We start from the raw sequence: 18,052 nt of genomic DNA, 5'->3' as shown, positions 1-18,052 counted from the left end.
ATTTTAACAGTTTTCTTGTATCTACGAACGCCAGAATGCATAAAATTGACCTAAACGTCTCCTTTTCCTATTCTGAGTCGATTCTGCATGCTTTAAGTGTGTTTGGTGGCTCAGAACCATCAAAAAACGTTGAAATATAGTTCAAATTCAATAAAAATCAACAAAAATACAGTTTCTAGCTAAAATTTGATGGTTTCGTTGCACTTTCCGAGCCCGTAGGGTATCTGAGTGGCTTAAAAGTACAAGAAAACACTTCAAAAGTGACGTTTCTGAAGAATTTTAACAGTTTTCTTGTATCTACGAACGCCAGAATGCATAAAATTGACCTAAACGTCTCCTTTTCCTATTCTGAGTCGATTCTGCATGCTTTAAGTGTGTTTGGTGGCTCAGAACCATCAAAAAACGTTGAAATATAGTTCAAATTCAATAAAAATCGACAAAAATACAGTTTCTAGCTAAAATTTGATGGTTTCGTTGCACTTTCCGAGCCCGTAGGGTATCTGAGTGGCTTAAAAGTACAAGAAAACACTTCAAAAGTGACGTTTCTGAAGAATTTTAACAGTTTTCTTGTATCTACGAACGCCAGAATGCATAAAATTGACCTAAACGTCTCCTTTTCCTATTCTGAGTCGATTCTGCATGCTTTAAGTGTGTTTGGTGGCTCAGAACCATCAAAAAACGTGAAATATAGTTCAAATTCAATAAAAATCGACAAAAATACAGTTTCTAGCTAAAATTTGATGGTTTCGTTGCACTTTCCGAGCCCGTAGGGTATCTGAGTGGCTTAAAAGTACAAGAAAACACTTCAAAAGTGACGTTTCTGAAGAATCTTAACAGTTTTCTTGTATCTACGAACGCCAGAATGCATAAAATTGACCTAAACGTCTCCTTTTCCTATTCAGAGTCGATTCTGCATGCTTTAAGTGTGTTTGGTGGCTCAGAACCATCAAAAAACGTTGAAATATAGTTCAAATTCAATAAAAATCGACAAAAATACAGTTTCTAGCTAAAATTTGATGGTTTCGTTGCACTTTCCGAGCCCGTAGGGTATCTGAGTGGCTTAAAAGTACAAGAAAACACTTCAAAAGTGACGTTTCTGAAGAATTTTAACAGAGTTCTTGTATCTACGAACGCCAGAATGCATAAAATTGACCTAAACGTCTCCTTTTCCTATTCTGAGTCGATTCTGCATGCTTTAACCCTCATAATACCAAACTTTTTTTGTGGCACGTAATACCGGTGGGGTCTGTAGTGACCCCATACTTTCTAATATTACTTTGTACTTAAAATTGTTTTAAAGTTTGTTAGAATTGATATTTTTATTTATTAAACATTTAAAAACTATTATAAAATTTAAAATCATAATATAATATTCTTCATAACATTAAAAAAATATATATATAATTCTGTTGAACATTCTACACAAATTATTTGCTGATGTTCGTTGCAAACCAAACGACTACAATATTGGCATCTTCTGGAGTACTTTCTATCCAAGTTGCTGGCACATTTCCAACATCTACCTCGTTTTAGCTTTTGCGTTTGTTGCTGTATGAATCTTGCAATGTGGGTATCCATAATTCAAGAAGTGTTCTGATCGGTGATAACTTGTCCGAATCTCGATTTTTTCTTCTGGCTTCAGCATTATCAAAACGCAGACATTGAGAAATTATGGTAAACCTGTTTCTGCTCATAGTTTTGTTGAATATAGGACGGCCATCTTCTACATTCCACAAATTCGTAAGTCCTTCATTATGAGATTTGTAATCTCCTGCCAGGATTAGCAAACCAACAAAACGTAGAAACTCATTCGCGTCCATGGTTTTCCATACGTCTCCGTACTTCAGTTGACCTTCTGCATTAGTCCACTGAACAATGTGATTTACAATATTATCTCTGAAAAATAGTTGAAAACTACTGCAAATTGTGTCCACGTTCCGCCTAGTATATCTTGTAGGTCCTTCTTCTTGATGCATAATGTTGCGCACTGGTTGTCGTCCTGTTCTGTGTGTTAGTGGGTCTAAGTACCATTTTTCGAGTTTATTTTTCGACCTGAAGTAAGTACCATCTAAACATTTTCTGTCATAATTTTGAAAATAATGAAAAACTTACATAAGAAAATTTAGTTGTTGCTTTTCACTATTAGCAGATACAGGTTCTGCGGCGGACGTATTTTCGGAGTCGTATTCTGACTGCACTTCAGTCAAATCCTCTTCTTCGCTATCATCTGAATTAGCAGTAACATTCTCGTCAACTTCAACATCATTATCACATTCTCGAAACCACTCTAGTAAAACATCTTCCGCACCTTTGTCGCCTAAACGAACCGAACTTCTTCCAGCCATGACTTTCGATCGAATGAACAAGAACAATGCAACTTGCATAAACGCAGTGTATACAGCACTAACACAAAATTCGGGGGAGCACCGGGCAACAGGAAAAGAGTGAGAAAACGGGATTACCAGTAAAAAATCTTAAAATTATATTACCCGTGTAGAAACCAGGGAAGCACTGAACGAGCAAATGATACGCCAGTGAAGCTAAGAAACATATATAGACCAGGAAAATATCAAAATAAGGAAAGAAATCGATGAAAATTTTAAAATCACTTATTTTGTAACTGGGGTCGCTGATGACCCCAATGGTACTACGTGTGATCTTATCATTTTTTGATAAAATTATGCTAGCTACAAAAATTCTGCTTTAGCCAAACTAAGAAAACAAGAAGTTAAGAAAAGTCAATTTTTTTCAGAATTTAAAATAAAAAAATTTCAATAGAAAAACACGTTCAAACTGCGCTTGGGGTCTCCAATGACCCCACGGTATTATGAGGGTTAAGTGTGTTTGGTGGCTCAGAACCATCAAAAAACGTTGAAATATAGTTCAAATTCAATAAAAATCGACAAAAATACAGTTTCTAGCTAAAATTTGATGGTTTCGTTGCACTTTCCGAGCCCGTAGGGTATCTGAGTGGCTTAAAAGTACAAGAAAACACTTCAAAAGTGACGTTTCTGAAGAATCTTAACAGTTTTCTTGTATCTACGAACGCCAGAATGCATAAAATTGACCAAAACGTCTCCTTTTCCTATTCTGAGTCGATTCTGCATGCTTTAAGTGTGTTTGGTGGCTCAGAACCATCAAAAAACGTTGAAATATAGTTCAAATTCAATAAAAATCAACAAAAATACAGTTTCTAGCTAAAATTTGATGGTTTCGTTGCACTTTCCGAGCCCGTAGGGTATCTGAGTGGCTTAAAAGTACAAGAAAACACTTCAAAAGTGACGTTTCTGAAGAATTTTAACAGTTTTCTTGTATCTACGAACGCCAGAATGCATAAAATTGACCTAAACGTCTCCTTTTCCTATTCTGAGTCGATTCTGCATGCTTTAAGTGTGTTTGGTGGCTCAGAACCATCAAAAAACGTTGAAATATAGTTCAAATTCAATAAAAATCGACAAAAATACAGTTTCTAGCTAAAATTTGATGGTTTCGTTGCACTTTCCGAGCCCGTAGGGTATCTGAGTGGCTTAAAAGTACAAGAAAACACTTCAAAAGTGACGTTTCTGAAGAATTTTAACAGTTTTCTTGTATCTACGAACGCCAGAATGCATAAAATTGACCTAAACGTCTCCTTTTCCTATTCTGAGTCGATTCTGCATGCTTTAAGTGTGTTTGGTGGCTCAGAACCATCAAAAAACGTTGAAATATAGTTCAAATTCAATAAAAATCGACAAAAATACAGTTTCTAGCTAAAATTTGATGGTTTCGTTGCACTTTCCGAGCCCGTAGGGTATCTGAGTGGCTTAAAAGTACAAGAAAACACTTCAAAAGTGACGTTTCTGAAGAATCTTAACAGTTTTCTTGTATCTACGAACGCCAGAATGCATAAAATTGACCTAAACGTCTCCTTTTCCTATTCAGAGTCGATTCTGCATGCTTTAAATGTGTTTGGTGGCTCAGAACCATCAAAAAACGTTGAAATATAGTTCAAATTCAATAAAAATCGACAAAAATACAGTTTCTAGCTAAAATTTGATGGTTTCGTTGCACTTTCCGAGCCCGTAGGGTATCTGAGTGGCTTAAAAGTACAAGAAAACACTTCAAAAGTGACGTTTCTGAAGAATCTTAACAGTTTTCTTGTATCTACGAACGCCAGAATGCATAAAATTGACCTAAACGTCTCCTTTTCCTATTCTGAGTCGATTCTGCATGCTTTAAGTGTGTTTGGTGGCTCAGAACCATCAAAAAACGTTGAAATATAGTTCAAATTCAATAAAAATCGACAAAAATACAGTTTCTAGCTAAAATTTGATGGTTTCGTTGCACTTTCCGAGCCCGTAGGGTATCTGAGTGGCTTAAAAGTACAAGAAAACACTTCAAAAGTGACGTTTCTGAAGAATTTTAACAGAGTTCTTGTATCTACGAACGCCAGAATGCATAAAATTGACCTAAACGTCTCCTTTTCCTATTCTGAGTCGATTCTGCATGCTTTAAGTGTGTTTGGTGGCTCAGAACCATCAAAAAACGTTGAAATATAGTTCAAATTCAATAAAAATCGACAAAAATACAGTTTCTAGCTAAAATTGGATGGTTTCGTTGCACTTTCCGAGCCCGTAGGGTATCTGAGTGGCTTAAAAGTACAAGAAAACACTTCAAAAGTGACGTTTCTGAAGAATCTTAACAGTTTTCTTGTATCTACGAACGCCAGAATGCATAAAATTGACCTAAACGTCTCCTTTTCCTATTCTGAGTCGATTCTGCATGCTTTAAGTGTGTTTGGTGGCTCAGAACCATCAAAAAACGTTGAAATATAGTTCAAATTCAATAAAAATCGACAAAAATACAGTTTCTAGCTAAAATTTGATGGTTTCGTTGCACTTTCCGAGCCCGTAGGGTATCTGAGTGGCTTAAAAGTACAAGAAAACACTTCAAAAGTGACGTTTCTGAAGAATCTTAACAGTTTTCTTGTATCTACGAACGCCAGAATGCATAAAATTGACCTAAACGTCTCCTTTTCCTATTCTGAGTCGATTCTGCATGCTTTAAGTGTGTTTGGTGGCTCAGAACCATCAAAAAACGTTGAAATATAGTTCAAATTCAATAAAAATCGACAAAAATACAGTTTCTAGCTAAAATTTGATGGTTTCGTTGCACTTTCCGAGCCCGTAGGGTATCTGAGTGGCTTAAAAGTACAAGAAAACACTTCAAAAGTGACGTTTCTGAAGAATTTTAACAGTTTTCTTGTATCTACGAACGCCAGAATGCATAAAATTGACCTAAACGTCTCCTTTTCCTATTCTGAGTCGATTCTGCATGCTTTAGGTGTGTTTGGTGGCTCAGAACCATCAAAAAACGTTGAAATATAGTTCAAATTCAATAAAAATCGACAAAAATACAGTTTCTAGCTAAAATTTGATGGTTTCGTTGCACTTTCCGAGCCCGTAGGGTATCTGAGTGGCTTAAAAGTACAAGAAAACACTTCAAAAGTGACGTTTCTGAAGAATTTTAACAGTTTTCTTGTATCTACGAACGCCAGAATGCATAAAATTGACCTAAACGTCTCCTTTTCCTATTCTGAGTCGATTCTGCATGCTTTAAGTGTGTTTGGTGGCTCAGAACCATCAAAAAACGTTGAAATATAGTTCAAATTCAATAAAAATCGACAAAAATACAGTTTCTAGCTAAAATTTGATGGTTTTGTTGCACTTTCCGAGCCCGTAGGGTATCTGAGTGGCTTAAAAGTACAAGAAAACACTTCAAAAGTGACGTTTCTGAAGAATTTTAACAGTTTTCTTGTATCTACGAACGCCAGAATGCATAAAATTGACCTAAACGTCTCCTTCTCCTATTCTGAGTCGATTCTGCATGCTTTAAGTGTGTTTGGTGGCTCAGAACCATCAAAAAACGTTGAAATATAGTTCAAATTCAATAAAAATCGACAAAAATACAGTTTCTAGCTAAAATTTGATGGTTTCGTTGCACTTTCCGAGCCCGTAGGGTATCTGAGTGGCTTAAAAGTACAAGAAAACACTTCAAAAGTGACGTTTCTGAAGAATTTTAACAGTTTTCTTGTATCTACGAACGCCAGAATGCATAAAATTGACCTAAACGTCTCCTTTTCCTATTCTGAGTCGATTCTGCATGCTTTAAGTGTGTTTGGTGGCTCAGAACCATCAAAAAACGTTGAAATATAGTTCAAATTCAATAAAAATCGACAAAAATACAGTTTCTAGCTAAAATTTGATGGTTTCGTTGCACTTTCCGAGCCCGTAGGGTATCTGAGTGGCTTAAAAGTACAAGAAAACACTTCAAAAGTGACGTTTCTGAAGAATTTTAACAGTTTTCTTGTATCTACGAACCCCAGAATGCATAACATTGACCTAAACGTCTCCTTTTCCTATTCTGAGTCGATTCTGCATGCTTTAAGTGTGTTTGGTGGCTCAGAACCATCAAAAAACGTTGAAATATAGTTCAAATTCAATAAAAATCGACAAAAATACAGTTTCTAGCTAAAATTTGATGGTTTCGTTGCACTTTCCGAGCCCGTAGGGTATCTGAGTGGCTTAAAAGTACAAGAAAACACTTCAAAAGTGACGTTTCTGAAGAATTTTAACAGTTTTCTTGTATCTACGAACGCCAGAATGCATAAAATTGACCTAAACGTCTCCTTTTCCTATTCTGAGTCGATTCTGCATGCTTTAAGTGTGTTTGGTGGCTCAGAACCATCAAAAAACGTTGAAATATAGTTCAAATTCAATAAAAATCGACAAAAATACAGTTTCTAGCTAAAATTTGATGGTTTCGTTGCACTTTCCGAGCCCGTAGGGTATCTGAGTGGCTTAAAAGTACAAGAAAACACTTCAAAAGTGACGTTTCTGAAGAATTTTAACAGTTTTCTTGTATCTACGAACGCCAGAATGCATAAAATTGACCTAAACGTCTCCTTTTCCTATTCTGAGTCGATTCTGCATGCTTTAAGTGTGTTTGGTGGCTCAGAACCATCAAAAAACGTTGAAATATAGTTCAAATTCAATAAAAATCGACAAAAATACAGTTTCTAGCTAAAATTTGATGGTTTCGTTGCACTTTCCGAGCCCGTAGGGTATCTGAGTGGCTTAAAAGTACAAGAAAACACTTCAAAAGTGACGTTTCTGAAGAATTTTAACAGTTTTCTTGTATCTACGAACGCCAGAATGCATAAAATTGACCTAAACGTCTCCTTTTCCTATTCTGAGTCGATTCTGCATGCTTTAAGTGTGTTTGGTGGCTCAGAACCATCAAAAAACGTTGAAATATAGTTCAAATTCAATAAAAATCGACAAAAATACAGTTTCTAGCTAAAATTTGATGGTTTCGTTGCACTTTCCGAGCCCGTAGGGTATCTGAGTGGCTTAAAAGTACAAGAAAACACTTCAAAAGTGACGTTTCTGAAGAATCTTAACAGTTTTCTTGTATCTACGAACGCCAGAATGCATAAAATTGACCTAAACGTCTCCTTTTCCTATTCTGAGTCGATTCTGCATGCTTTAAGTGTGTTTGGTGGCTCAGAACCATCAAAAAACGTTGAAATATAGTTCAAATTCAATAAAAATCGACAAAAATACAGTTTCTAGCTAAAATTTGATGGTTTCGTTGCACTTTCCGAGCCCGTAGGGTATCTGAGTGGCTTAAAAGTACAAGAAAACACTTCAAAAGTGACGTTTCTGAAGAATCTTAACAGTTTTCTTGTATCTACGAACGCCAGAATGCATAAAATTGACCTAAACGTCTCCTTTTCCTATTCTGAGTCGATTCTGCATGCTTTAAGTGTGTTTGGTGGCTCAGAACCATCAAAAAACGTTGAAATATAGTTCAAATTCAATAAAAATCGACAAAAATACAGTTTCTAGCTAAAATTTGATGGTTTCGTTGCACTTTCCGAGCCCGTAGGGTATCTGAGTGGCTTAAAAGTACAAGAAAACACTTCAAAAGTGACGTTTCTGAAGAATTTTAACAGTTTTCTTGTATCTACGAACGCCAGAATGCATAAAATTGACCTAAAAGTCTCCTTTTCCTATTCTGAGTCGATTCTGCATGCTTTAAGTGTGTTTGGTGGCCCAGAACCATCAAAAAACGTTGAAATATAGTTCAAATTCAATAAAAATCGACAAAAATACAGTTTCTAGCTAAAATTTGATGGTTTCGTTGCACTTTCCGAGCCCGTAGGGTATCTGAGTGGCTTAAAAGTACAAGAAAACACTTCAAAAGTGACGTTTCTGAAGAATTTTAACAGTTTTCTTGTATCTACGAACGCCAGAATGCATAAAATTGACCTAAACGTCTCCTTTTCCTATTCTGAGTCGATTCTGCATGCTTTAAGTGTGTTTGGTGGCTCAGAACCATCAAAAAACGTTGAAATATAGTTCAAATTCAATAAAAATCGACAAAAATACAGTTTCTAGCTAAAATTTGATGGTTTCGTTGCACTTTCCGAGCCCGTAGGGTATCTGAGTGGCTTAAAAGTACAAGAAAACACTTCAAAAGTGACGTTTCTGAAGAATTTTAACAGTTTTCTTGTATCTACGAACGCCAGAATGCATAAAATTGACCTAAACGTCTCCTTTTCCTATTCTGAGTCGATTCTGCATGCTTTAAGTGTGTTTGGTGGCTCAGAACCATCAAAAAACGTTGAAATATAGTTCAAATTCAATAAAAATCGACAAAAATACAGTTTCTAGCTAAAATTTGATGGTTTCGTTGCACTTTCCGAGCCCGTAGGGTATCTGAGTGGCTTAAAAGTACAAGAAAACACTTCAAAAGTGACGTTTCTGAAGAATTTTAACAGTTTTCTTGTATCTACGAACGCCAGAATGCATAAAATTGACCTAAACGTCTCCTTTTCCTATTCTGAGTCGATTCTGCATGCTTTAAGTGTGTTTGGTGGCACAGAACCATCAAAAAACGTTGAAATATAGTTCAAATTCAATAAAAATCGACAAAAATACAGTTTCTAGCTAAAATTTGATGGTTTCGTTGCACTTTCCGAGCCCGTAGGGTATCTGAGTGGCTTAAAAGAACAAGAAAACACTTCAAAAGTGACGTTTCTGAAGAATTTTAACAGTTTTCTTGTATCTACGAACGCCAGAATGCATAAAATTGACCTAAACGTCTCCTTTTCCTATTCTGAGTCGATTCTGCATGCTTTAAGTGTGTTTGGTGGCTCAGAACCATCAAAAAACGTTGAAATATAGTTCAAATTCAATAAAAATCGACAAAAATACAGTTTCTAGCTAAAATTTGATGGTTTCGTTGCACTTTCCGAGCCCGTAGGGTATCTGAGTGGCTTAAAAGTACAAGAAAACACTTCAAAAGTGACGTTTCTGAAGAATTTTAACAGTTTTCTTGTATCTACGAACGCCAGAATGCATAAAATTGACCTAAACGTCTCCTTTTCCTATTCTGAGTCGATTCTGCATGCTTTAAGTGTGTTTGGTGGCTCAGAACCATCAAAAAACGTTGAAATATAGTTCAAATTCAATAAAAATTGACAAAAATACAGTTTCTAGCTAAAATTTGATGGTTTCGTTGCACTTTCCGAGCCCGTAGGGTATCTGAGTGGCTTAAAAGTACAAGAAAACACTTCAAAAGTGACGTTTCTGAAGAATTTTAACAGTTTTCTTGTATCTACGAACGCCAGAATGCATAAAATTGACCTAAACGTCTCCTTTTCCTATTCTGAGTCGATTCTGCATGCTTTAAGTGTGTTTGGTGGCTCAGAACCATCAAAAAACGTTGAAATATAGTTCAAATTCAATAAAAATCGACAAAAATACAGTTTCTAGCTAAAATTTGATGGTTTCGTTGCACTTTCCGAGCCCGTAGGGTATCTGAGTGGCTTAAAAGTACAAGAAAACACTTCAAAAGTGACGTTTCTGAAGAATTTTAACAGTTTTCTTGTATCTACGAACGCCAGAATGCATAAAATTGACCTAAACGTCTCCTTTTCCTATTCTGAGTCGATTCTGCATGCTTTAAGTGTGTTTGGTGGCTCAGAACCATCAAAAAACGTTGAAATATAGTTCAAATTCAATAAAAATCGACAAAAATACAGTTTCTAGCTAAAATTTGATGGTTTCGTTGCACTTTCCGAGCCCGTAGGGTATCTGAGTGGCTTAAAAGTACAAGAAAACACTTCAAAAGTGACGTTTCTGAAGAATCTTAACAGTTTTCTTGTATCTACGAACGCCAGAATGCATAAAATTGACCTAAACGTCTCCTTTTCCTATTCTGAGTCGATTCTGCATGCTTTAAGTGTGTTTGGTGGCTCAGAACCATCAAAAAACGTTGAAATATAGTTCAAATTCAATAAAAATCGACAAAAATACAGTTTCTAGCTAAAATTTGATGGTTTCGTTGCACTTTCCGAGCCCGTAGGGTATCTGAGTGGCTTAAAAGTACAAGAAAACACTTCAAAAGTGACGTTTCTGAAGAATTTTAACAGTTTTCTTGTATCTACGAACGCCAGAATGCATAAAATTGACCTAAACGTCTCCTTTTCCTATTCTGAGTCGATTCTGCATGCTTTAAGTGTGTTTGGTGGCTCAGAACCATCAAAAAACGTTTAAATATAGTTCAAATTCAATAAAAATCGACAAAAATACAGTTTCTAGCTAAAATTTGATGGTTTCGTTGCACTTTCCGAGCCCGTAGGGTATCTGAGTGGCTTAAAAGTACAAGAAAACACTTCAAAAGTGACGTTTCTGAAGAATTTTAACAGTTTTCTTGTATCTACGAACGCCAGAATGCATAAAATTGACCTAAACGTCTCCTTTTCCTATTCTGAGTCGATTCTGCATGCTTTAAGTGTGTTTGGTGGCTCAGAACCATCAAAAAACGTTGAAATATAGTTCAAATTCAATAAAAATCGACAAAAATACAGTTTCTAGCTAAAATTTGATGGTTTCGTTGCACTTTCCGAGCCCGTAGGTTATCTGAGTGGCTTAAAAGTACAAGAAAACACTTCAAAAGTGACGTTTCTGAAGAATTTTAACAGTTTTCTTGTATCTACGAACGCCAGAATGCATAAAATTGACCTAAACGTCTCCTTTTCCTATTCTGAGTCGATTCTGCATGCTTTAAGTGTGTTTGGTGGCTCAGAACCATCAAAAAACGTTGAAATATAGTTCAAATTCAATAAAAATCGACAAAAATACAGTTTCTAGCTAAAATTTGATGGTTTCGTTGCACTTTCCGAGCCCGTAGGGTATCTGAGTGGCTTAAAAGTACAAGAAAACACTTCAAAAGTGACGTTTCTGAAGAATTTTAACAGTTTTCTTGTATCTACGAACGCCAGAATGCATAAAATTGACCTAAACGTCTCCTTTTCCTATTCTGAGTCGATTCTGCATGCTTTAAGTGTGTTTGGTGGCACAGAACCATCAAAAAACGTTGAAATATAGTTCAAATTCAATAAAAATCGACAAAAATACAGTTTCTAGCTAAAATTTGATGGTTTCGTTGCACTTTCCGAGCCCGTAGGGTATCTGAGTGGCTTAAAAGAACAAGAAAACACTTCAAAAGTGACGTTTCTGAAGAATTTTAACAGTTTTCTTGTATCTACGAACGCCAGAATGCATAAAATTGACCTAAACGTCTCCTTTTCCTATTCTGAGTCGATTCTGCATGCTTTAAGTGTGTTTGGTGGCTCAGAACCATCAAAAAACGTTGAAATATAGTTCAAATTCAATAAAAATCGACAAAAATACAGTTTCTAGCTAAAATTTGATGGTTTCGTTGCACTTTCCGAGCCCGTAGGGTATCTGAGTGGCTTAAAAGTACAAGAAAACACTTCAAAAGTGACGTTTCTGAAGAATTTTAACAGTTTTCTTGTATCTACGAACGCCAGAATGCATAAAATTGACCTAAACGTCTCCTTTTCCTATTCTGAGTCGATTCTGCATGCTTTAAGTGTGTTTGGTGGCTCAGAACCATCAAAAAACGTTGAAATATAGTTCAAATTCAATAAAAATTGACAAAAATACAGTTTCTAGCTAAAATTTGATGGTTTCGTTGCACTTTCCGAGCCCGTAGGGTATCTGAGTGGCTTAAAAGTACAAGAAAACACTTCAAAAGTGACGTTTCTGAAGAATTTTAACAGTTTTCTTGTATCTACGAACGCCAGAATGCATAAAATTGACCTAAACGTCTCCTTTTCCTATTCTGAGTCGATTCTGCATGCTTTAAGTGTGTTTGGTGGCTCAGAACCATCAAAAAACGTTGAAATATAGTTCAAATTCAATAAAAATCGACAAAAATACAGTTTCTAGCTAAAATTTGATGGTTTCGTTGCACTTTCCGAGCCCGTAGGGTATCTGAGTGGCTTAAAAGTACAAGAAAACACTTCAAAAGTGACGTTTCTGAAGAATTTTAACAGTTTTCTTGTATCTACGAACGCCAGAATGCATAAAATTGACCTAAACGTCTTCTTTTCCTATTCTGAGTCGATTCTGCATGCTTTAAGTGTGTTTTGTGGCTCAGAACCATCAAAAAACGTTGAAATATAGTTCAAATTCAATAAAAATCGACAAAAATACAGTTTCTAGCTAAAATTTGATGGTTTCGTTGCACTTTCCGAGCCCGTAGGGTATCTGAGTGGCTTAAAAGTACAAGAAAACACTTCAAAAGTGACGTTTCTGAAGAATTTTAACAGTTTTCTTGTATCTACGAACGCCAGAATGCATAAAATTGACCTAAACGTCTCCTTTTCCTATTCTGAGTCGATTCTGCATGCTTTAAGTGTGTTTGGTGGCTCAGAACCATCAAAAAACGTTGAAATATAGTTCAAATTCAATAAAAATCGACAAAAATACAGTTTCTAGCTAAAATTTGATGGTTTCGTTGCACTTTCCGAGCCCGTAGGGTATCTGAGTGGCTTAAAAGTACAAGAAAACACTTCAAAAGTGACGTTTCTGAAGAATTTTAACAGTTTTCTTGTATCTACGAACGCCAGAATGCATAAAATTGACCTAAACGTCTCCTTTTCCTATTCTGAGTCGATTCTGCATGCTTTAAGTGTGTTTGGTGGCTCAGAACCATCAAAAAACGTTGAAATATAGTTCAAATTCAATAAAAATCGACAAAAATACAGTTTCTAGCTAAAATTTGATGGTTTCGTTGCACTTTCCGAGCCCGTAGGGTATCTGAGTGGCTTAAAAGTACAAGAAAACACTTCAAAAGTGACGTTTCTGAAGAATTTTAACAGTTTTCTTGTATCTACGAACGCCAGAATGCATAAAATTGACCTAAACGTCTCCTTTTCCTATTCTGAGTCGATTCTGCAAGCTTTAAGTGTGTTTGGTGGCTCAGAACCATCAAAAAACGTTGAAATATAGTTCAAATTCAATAAAAATCGACAAAAAAACAGTTTCTAGCCAAAATTTGATGGTTTCGTTGCACTTTCCGAGCCCGTAGGGTATCTGAGTGGCTTAAAAGTACAAGAAAACACTTCAAAAGTGACGTTTCTGAAGAATTTTAACAGTTTTCTTGTATCTACGAACGCCAGAATGCATAAAATTGACCTAAACGTCTCCTTTTCCTATTCTGAGTCGATTCTGCATGCTTTAAGTGTGTTTGGTGGCTCAGAACCATCAAAAAACGTTGAAATATAGTTCAAATTCAATAAAAATCGACAAAAATACAGTTTCTAGCTAAAATTTGATGGTTTCGTTGCACTTTCCGAGCCCGTAGGGTATCTGAGTGGCTTAAAAGTACAAGAAAACACTTCAAAAGTGACGTTTCTGAAGAATTTTAACAGTTTTCTTGTATCTACGAACGCCAGAATGCATAAAATTGACCTAAACGTCTCCTTTTCCTATTCTGAGTCGATTCTGCATGCTTTAAGTGTGTTTGGTGGCTCAGAACCATCAAAAAACGTTGAAATATAGTTCAAATTCAATAAAAATCGACAAAAATACAGTTTCTAGCTAAAATTTGATGGTTTCGTTGCACTTTCCTAGCCCGTAGGGTATCTGAGTGGCTTAAAAGTACAAGAAAACACTTCAAAAGTGACGTTTCTGAAGAATTTTAACAGTTTTCTTGTGTCTACGAACGCCAGAATGCATAAAATTGACCTAAACGTCTCCTTTTCCTATTCTGGGTCGATTCTGCATGCTTTAAGTGTGTTTGGTGGCTCAGAACCATCAAAAAACGTTGAAATATAGTTCAAATTCAATAAAAATCGACAAAAATACAGTTTCTAGCTAAAATTTGATGGTTTCGTTGCAGTTTCCGAGCCCGTAGGGTATCTGAGTGGCTTAAAAGTACAAGAAAACACTTCAAAAGTGACGTTTCTGAAGAATTTTAACAGTTTTCTTGTATCTACGAACGCCAGAATGCATAAAATTGACCTAAACGTCTCCTTTTCCTATTCTGAGTCGATTCTGCATGCTTTAAGTGTGTTTGGTGGCTCAGAACCATCAAAAAACGTTGAAATATAGTTCAAATTCAATAAAAATCGACAAAAATACAGTTTCTAGCTAAAATGTGATGGTTTCGTTGCACTTTCCGAGCCCGTAGGGTATCTGAGTGGCTTAAAAGTACAAGAAAACACTTCAAAAGTGACGTTTCTGAAGAATTTTAACAGTTTTCTTGTATCTACGAACGCCAGAATGCATAAAATTGACCTAAACGTCTTCTTTTCCTATTCTGAGTCGATTCTGCATGCTTTAAGTGTGTTTGGTGGCTCAGAACCATCAAAAAACGTTGAAATATAGTTCAAATTCAATAAAAATCGACAAAAATACAGTTTCTAGCTAAAATTTGATGGTTTCGTTGCACTTTCCGAGCCCGTCGGGTATCTGAGTGGCTTAAAAGTACAAGAAAACACTTCAAAAGTGACGTTTCTGAAGAATTTTAACAGTTTTCTTGTGTCTACGAACGCCAGAATGCATAAAATTGACCTAAACGTCTCCTTTTCCTATTCTGAGTCGATTCTGCATGCTTTAAGTGTGTTTGGTGGCTCAGAACCATCAAAAAACGTTGAAATATAGTTCAAATTCAATAAAAATCGACAAAAATACAGTTTCTAGCTAAAATTTGATGGTTTCGTTGCACTTTCCGAGCCCGTAGGGTATCTGAGTGGCTTAAAAGTACAAGAAAACACTTCAAAAGTGACGTTTCTGAAGAATTTTAACAGTTTTCTTGTATCTACGAACGCCAGAATGCATAAAATTGACCTAAACGTCTCCTTTTCCTATTCTGAGTCGATTCTGCATGCTTTAAGTGTGTTTGGTGGCTCAGAACCATCAAAAAACGTTGAAATATAGTTCAAATTCAATAAAAATCGACAAAAATACAGTTTCTAGCTAAAATTTGATGGTTTCGTTGCACTTTCCGAGCTCGTAGGGTATCTGAGTGGCTTAAAAGTACAAGAAAACACTTCAAAAGTGACGTTTCTGAAGAATTTTAACAGTTTTCTTGTATCTACGAACGCCAGAATGCATAAAATTGACCTAAACGTCTCCTTTTCCTATTCTGAGTCGATTCTGCATGCTTTAAGTGTGTTTGGTGGCTCAGAACCATCAAAAAACGTTGAAATATAATAATAATAATAATAATAATAGATATATATTTGCCAAACAGCATAAGCCACAAGTAGGCAAAAGAAAAAATACAAAATACATATATAAAAAACAATAAACAAATAAGTGTACAGATGCGCACAAAAACATATAGAAAAATATATAAACTAATTAGATAAAGATAAACTATTTTTTGTTAAACTCGAGAACAGCTTTACCTAGAATACATTTTAAGGAATCGAAGTTAAGGTCACAATCTTTCGCAAATATATTAAAGTTGGAACAAGCAACCGTGATAGGCGATCTCTTTAGGCCGTTAGGGCGTTCAAATATAGTTCAAATTCAATAAAAATCGACAAAAATACAGTTTCTAGCTAAAATTTGATGGTTTCGTTGCACTTTCCGAGCCCGTAGGGTATCTGAGTGGCTTAAAAGTACAAGAAAACACTTCAAAAGTGACGTTTCTGAAGAATTTTAACAGTTTTCTTGTATCTACGAACGCCAGAATGCATAAAATTGACCTAAACGTCTCCTTTTCCTATTCTGAGTCGATTCTGCAAGCTTTAAGTGTGTTTGGTGGCTCAGAACCATCAAAAAACGTTGAAATATAGTTCAAATTCAATAAAAATCGACAAAAAAACAGTTTCTAGCCAAAATTTGATGGTTTCGTTGCACTTTCCGAGCCCGTAGGGTATCTGAGTGGCTTAAAAGTACAAGAAAACACTTCAAAAGTGACGTTTCTGAAGAATTTTAACAGTTTTCTTGTATCTACGAACGCCAGAATGCATAAAATTGACCTAAACGTCTCCTTTTCCTATTCTGAGTCGATTCTGCATGCTTTAAGTGTGTTTGGTGGCTCAGAACCATCAAAAAACGTTGAAATATAGTTCAAATTCAATAAAAATCGACAAAAATACAGTTTCTAGCTAAAATTTGATGGTTTCGTTGCACTTTCCGAGCCCGTAGGGTATCTGAGTGGCTTAAAAGTACAAGAAAACACTTCAAAAGTGACGTTTCTGAAGAATTTTAACAGTTTTCTTGTATCTACGAACGCCAGAATGCATAAAATTGACCTAAACGTCTCCTTTTCCTATTCTGAGTCGATTCTGCATGCTTTAAGTGTGTTTGGTGGCTCAGAACCATCAAAAAACGTTGAAATATAGTTCAAATTCAATAAAAATCGACAAAAATACAGTTTCTAGCTAAAATTTGATGGTTTCGTTGCACTTTCCTAGCCCGTAGGGTATCTGAGTGGCTTAAAAGTACAAGAAAACACTTCAAAAGTGACGTTTCTGAAGAATTTTAACAGTTTTCTTGTGTCTACGAACGCCAGAATGCATAAAATTGACCTAAACGTCTCCTTTTCCTATTCTGGGTCGATTCTGCATGCTTTAAGTGTGTTTGGTGGCTCAGAACCATCAAAAAACGTTGAAATATAGTTCAAATTCAATAAAAATCGACAAAAATACAGTTTATAGCTAAAATTTGATGGTTTCGTTGCAGTTTCCGAGCCCGTAGGGTATCTGAGTGGCTTAAAAGTACAAGAAAACACTTCAAAAGTGACGTTTCTGAAGAATTTTAACAGTTTTCTTGTATCTACGAACGCCAGAATGCATAAAATTGACCTAAACGTCTCCTTTTCCTATTCTGAGTCGATTCTGCATGCTTTAAGTGTGTTTGGTGGCTCAGAACCATCAAAAAACGTTGAAATATAGTTCAAATTCAATAAAAATCGACAAAAATACAGTTTCTAGCTAAAATGTGATGGTTTCGTTGCACTTTCCGAGCCCGTAGGGTATCTGAGTGGCTTAAAAGTACAAGAAAACACTTCAAAAGTGACGTTTCTGAAGAATTTTAACAGTTTTCTTGTATCTACGAACGCCAGAATGCATAAAATTGACCTAAACGTCTCCTTTTCCTATTCTGAGTCGATTCTGCATGCTTTAAGTGTGTTTGGTGGCTCAGAACCATCAAAAAACGTTGAAATATAGTTCAAATTCAATAAAAATCGACAAAAATACAGTTTCTAGCTAAAATTTGATGGTTTCGTTGCACTTTCCGAGCCCGTCGGGTATCTGAGTGGCTTAAAAGTACAAGAAAACACTTCAAAAGTGACGTTTCTGAAGAATTTTAACAGTTTTCTTGTGTCTACGAACGCCAGAATGCATAAAATTGACCTAAACGTCTCCTTTTCCTATTCTGAGTCGATTCTGCATGCTTTAAGTGTGTTTGGTGGCTCAGAACCATCAAAAAACGTTGAAATATAGTTCAAATTCAATAAAAATCGACAAAAATACAGTTTCTAGCTAAAATTTGATGGTTTCGTTGCACTTTCCGAGCCCGTAGTGTATCTGAGTGGCTTAAAAGTACAAGAAAACACTTCAAAAGTGACGTTTCTGAAGAATTTTAACAGTTTTCTTGTATCTACGAACGCCAGAATGCATAAAATTGACCTAAACGTCTCCTTTTCCTATTCTGAGTCGATTCTGCATGCT

At 35.8% G+C, this 18,052-nt stretch overlaps 1 protein-coding gene across 1 annotated transcript; it reads right to left on the bottom strand.

The window, feature by feature from the left end:
* Positions 1-1,468: 1,468 nt before the first annotated feature.
* On the bottom strand, positions 1,469-2,473 carry LOC135121315 (uncharacterized; the record flags this gene model as incomplete). Its single annotated transcript, XM_064045633.1, has 2 exons — positions 1,469-2,052; positions 2,113-2,473. Coding segments are annotated over 2 exons (884 nt in total), but the record flags the coding sequence as incomplete, so codon positions are not given.
* Positions 2,474-18,052: the final 15,579 nt, after the last annotated feature.

Source organism: Zophobas morio, unplaced genomic scaffold (genome assembly GCF_036711695.1).
Source record: "Zophobas morio isolate AGI-343-1 ecotype UQ-CSIRO unplaced genomic scaffold, CSIRO_AGI_Zmor_V1 ptg000550l, whole genome shotgun sequence".
Taxonomy (NCBI): domain Eukaryota; kingdom Metazoa; phylum Arthropoda; class Insecta; order Coleoptera; family Tenebrionidae; genus Zophobas; species Zophobas morio.
This window is presented reverse-complemented; position numbering and strand designations above follow the sequence as displayed.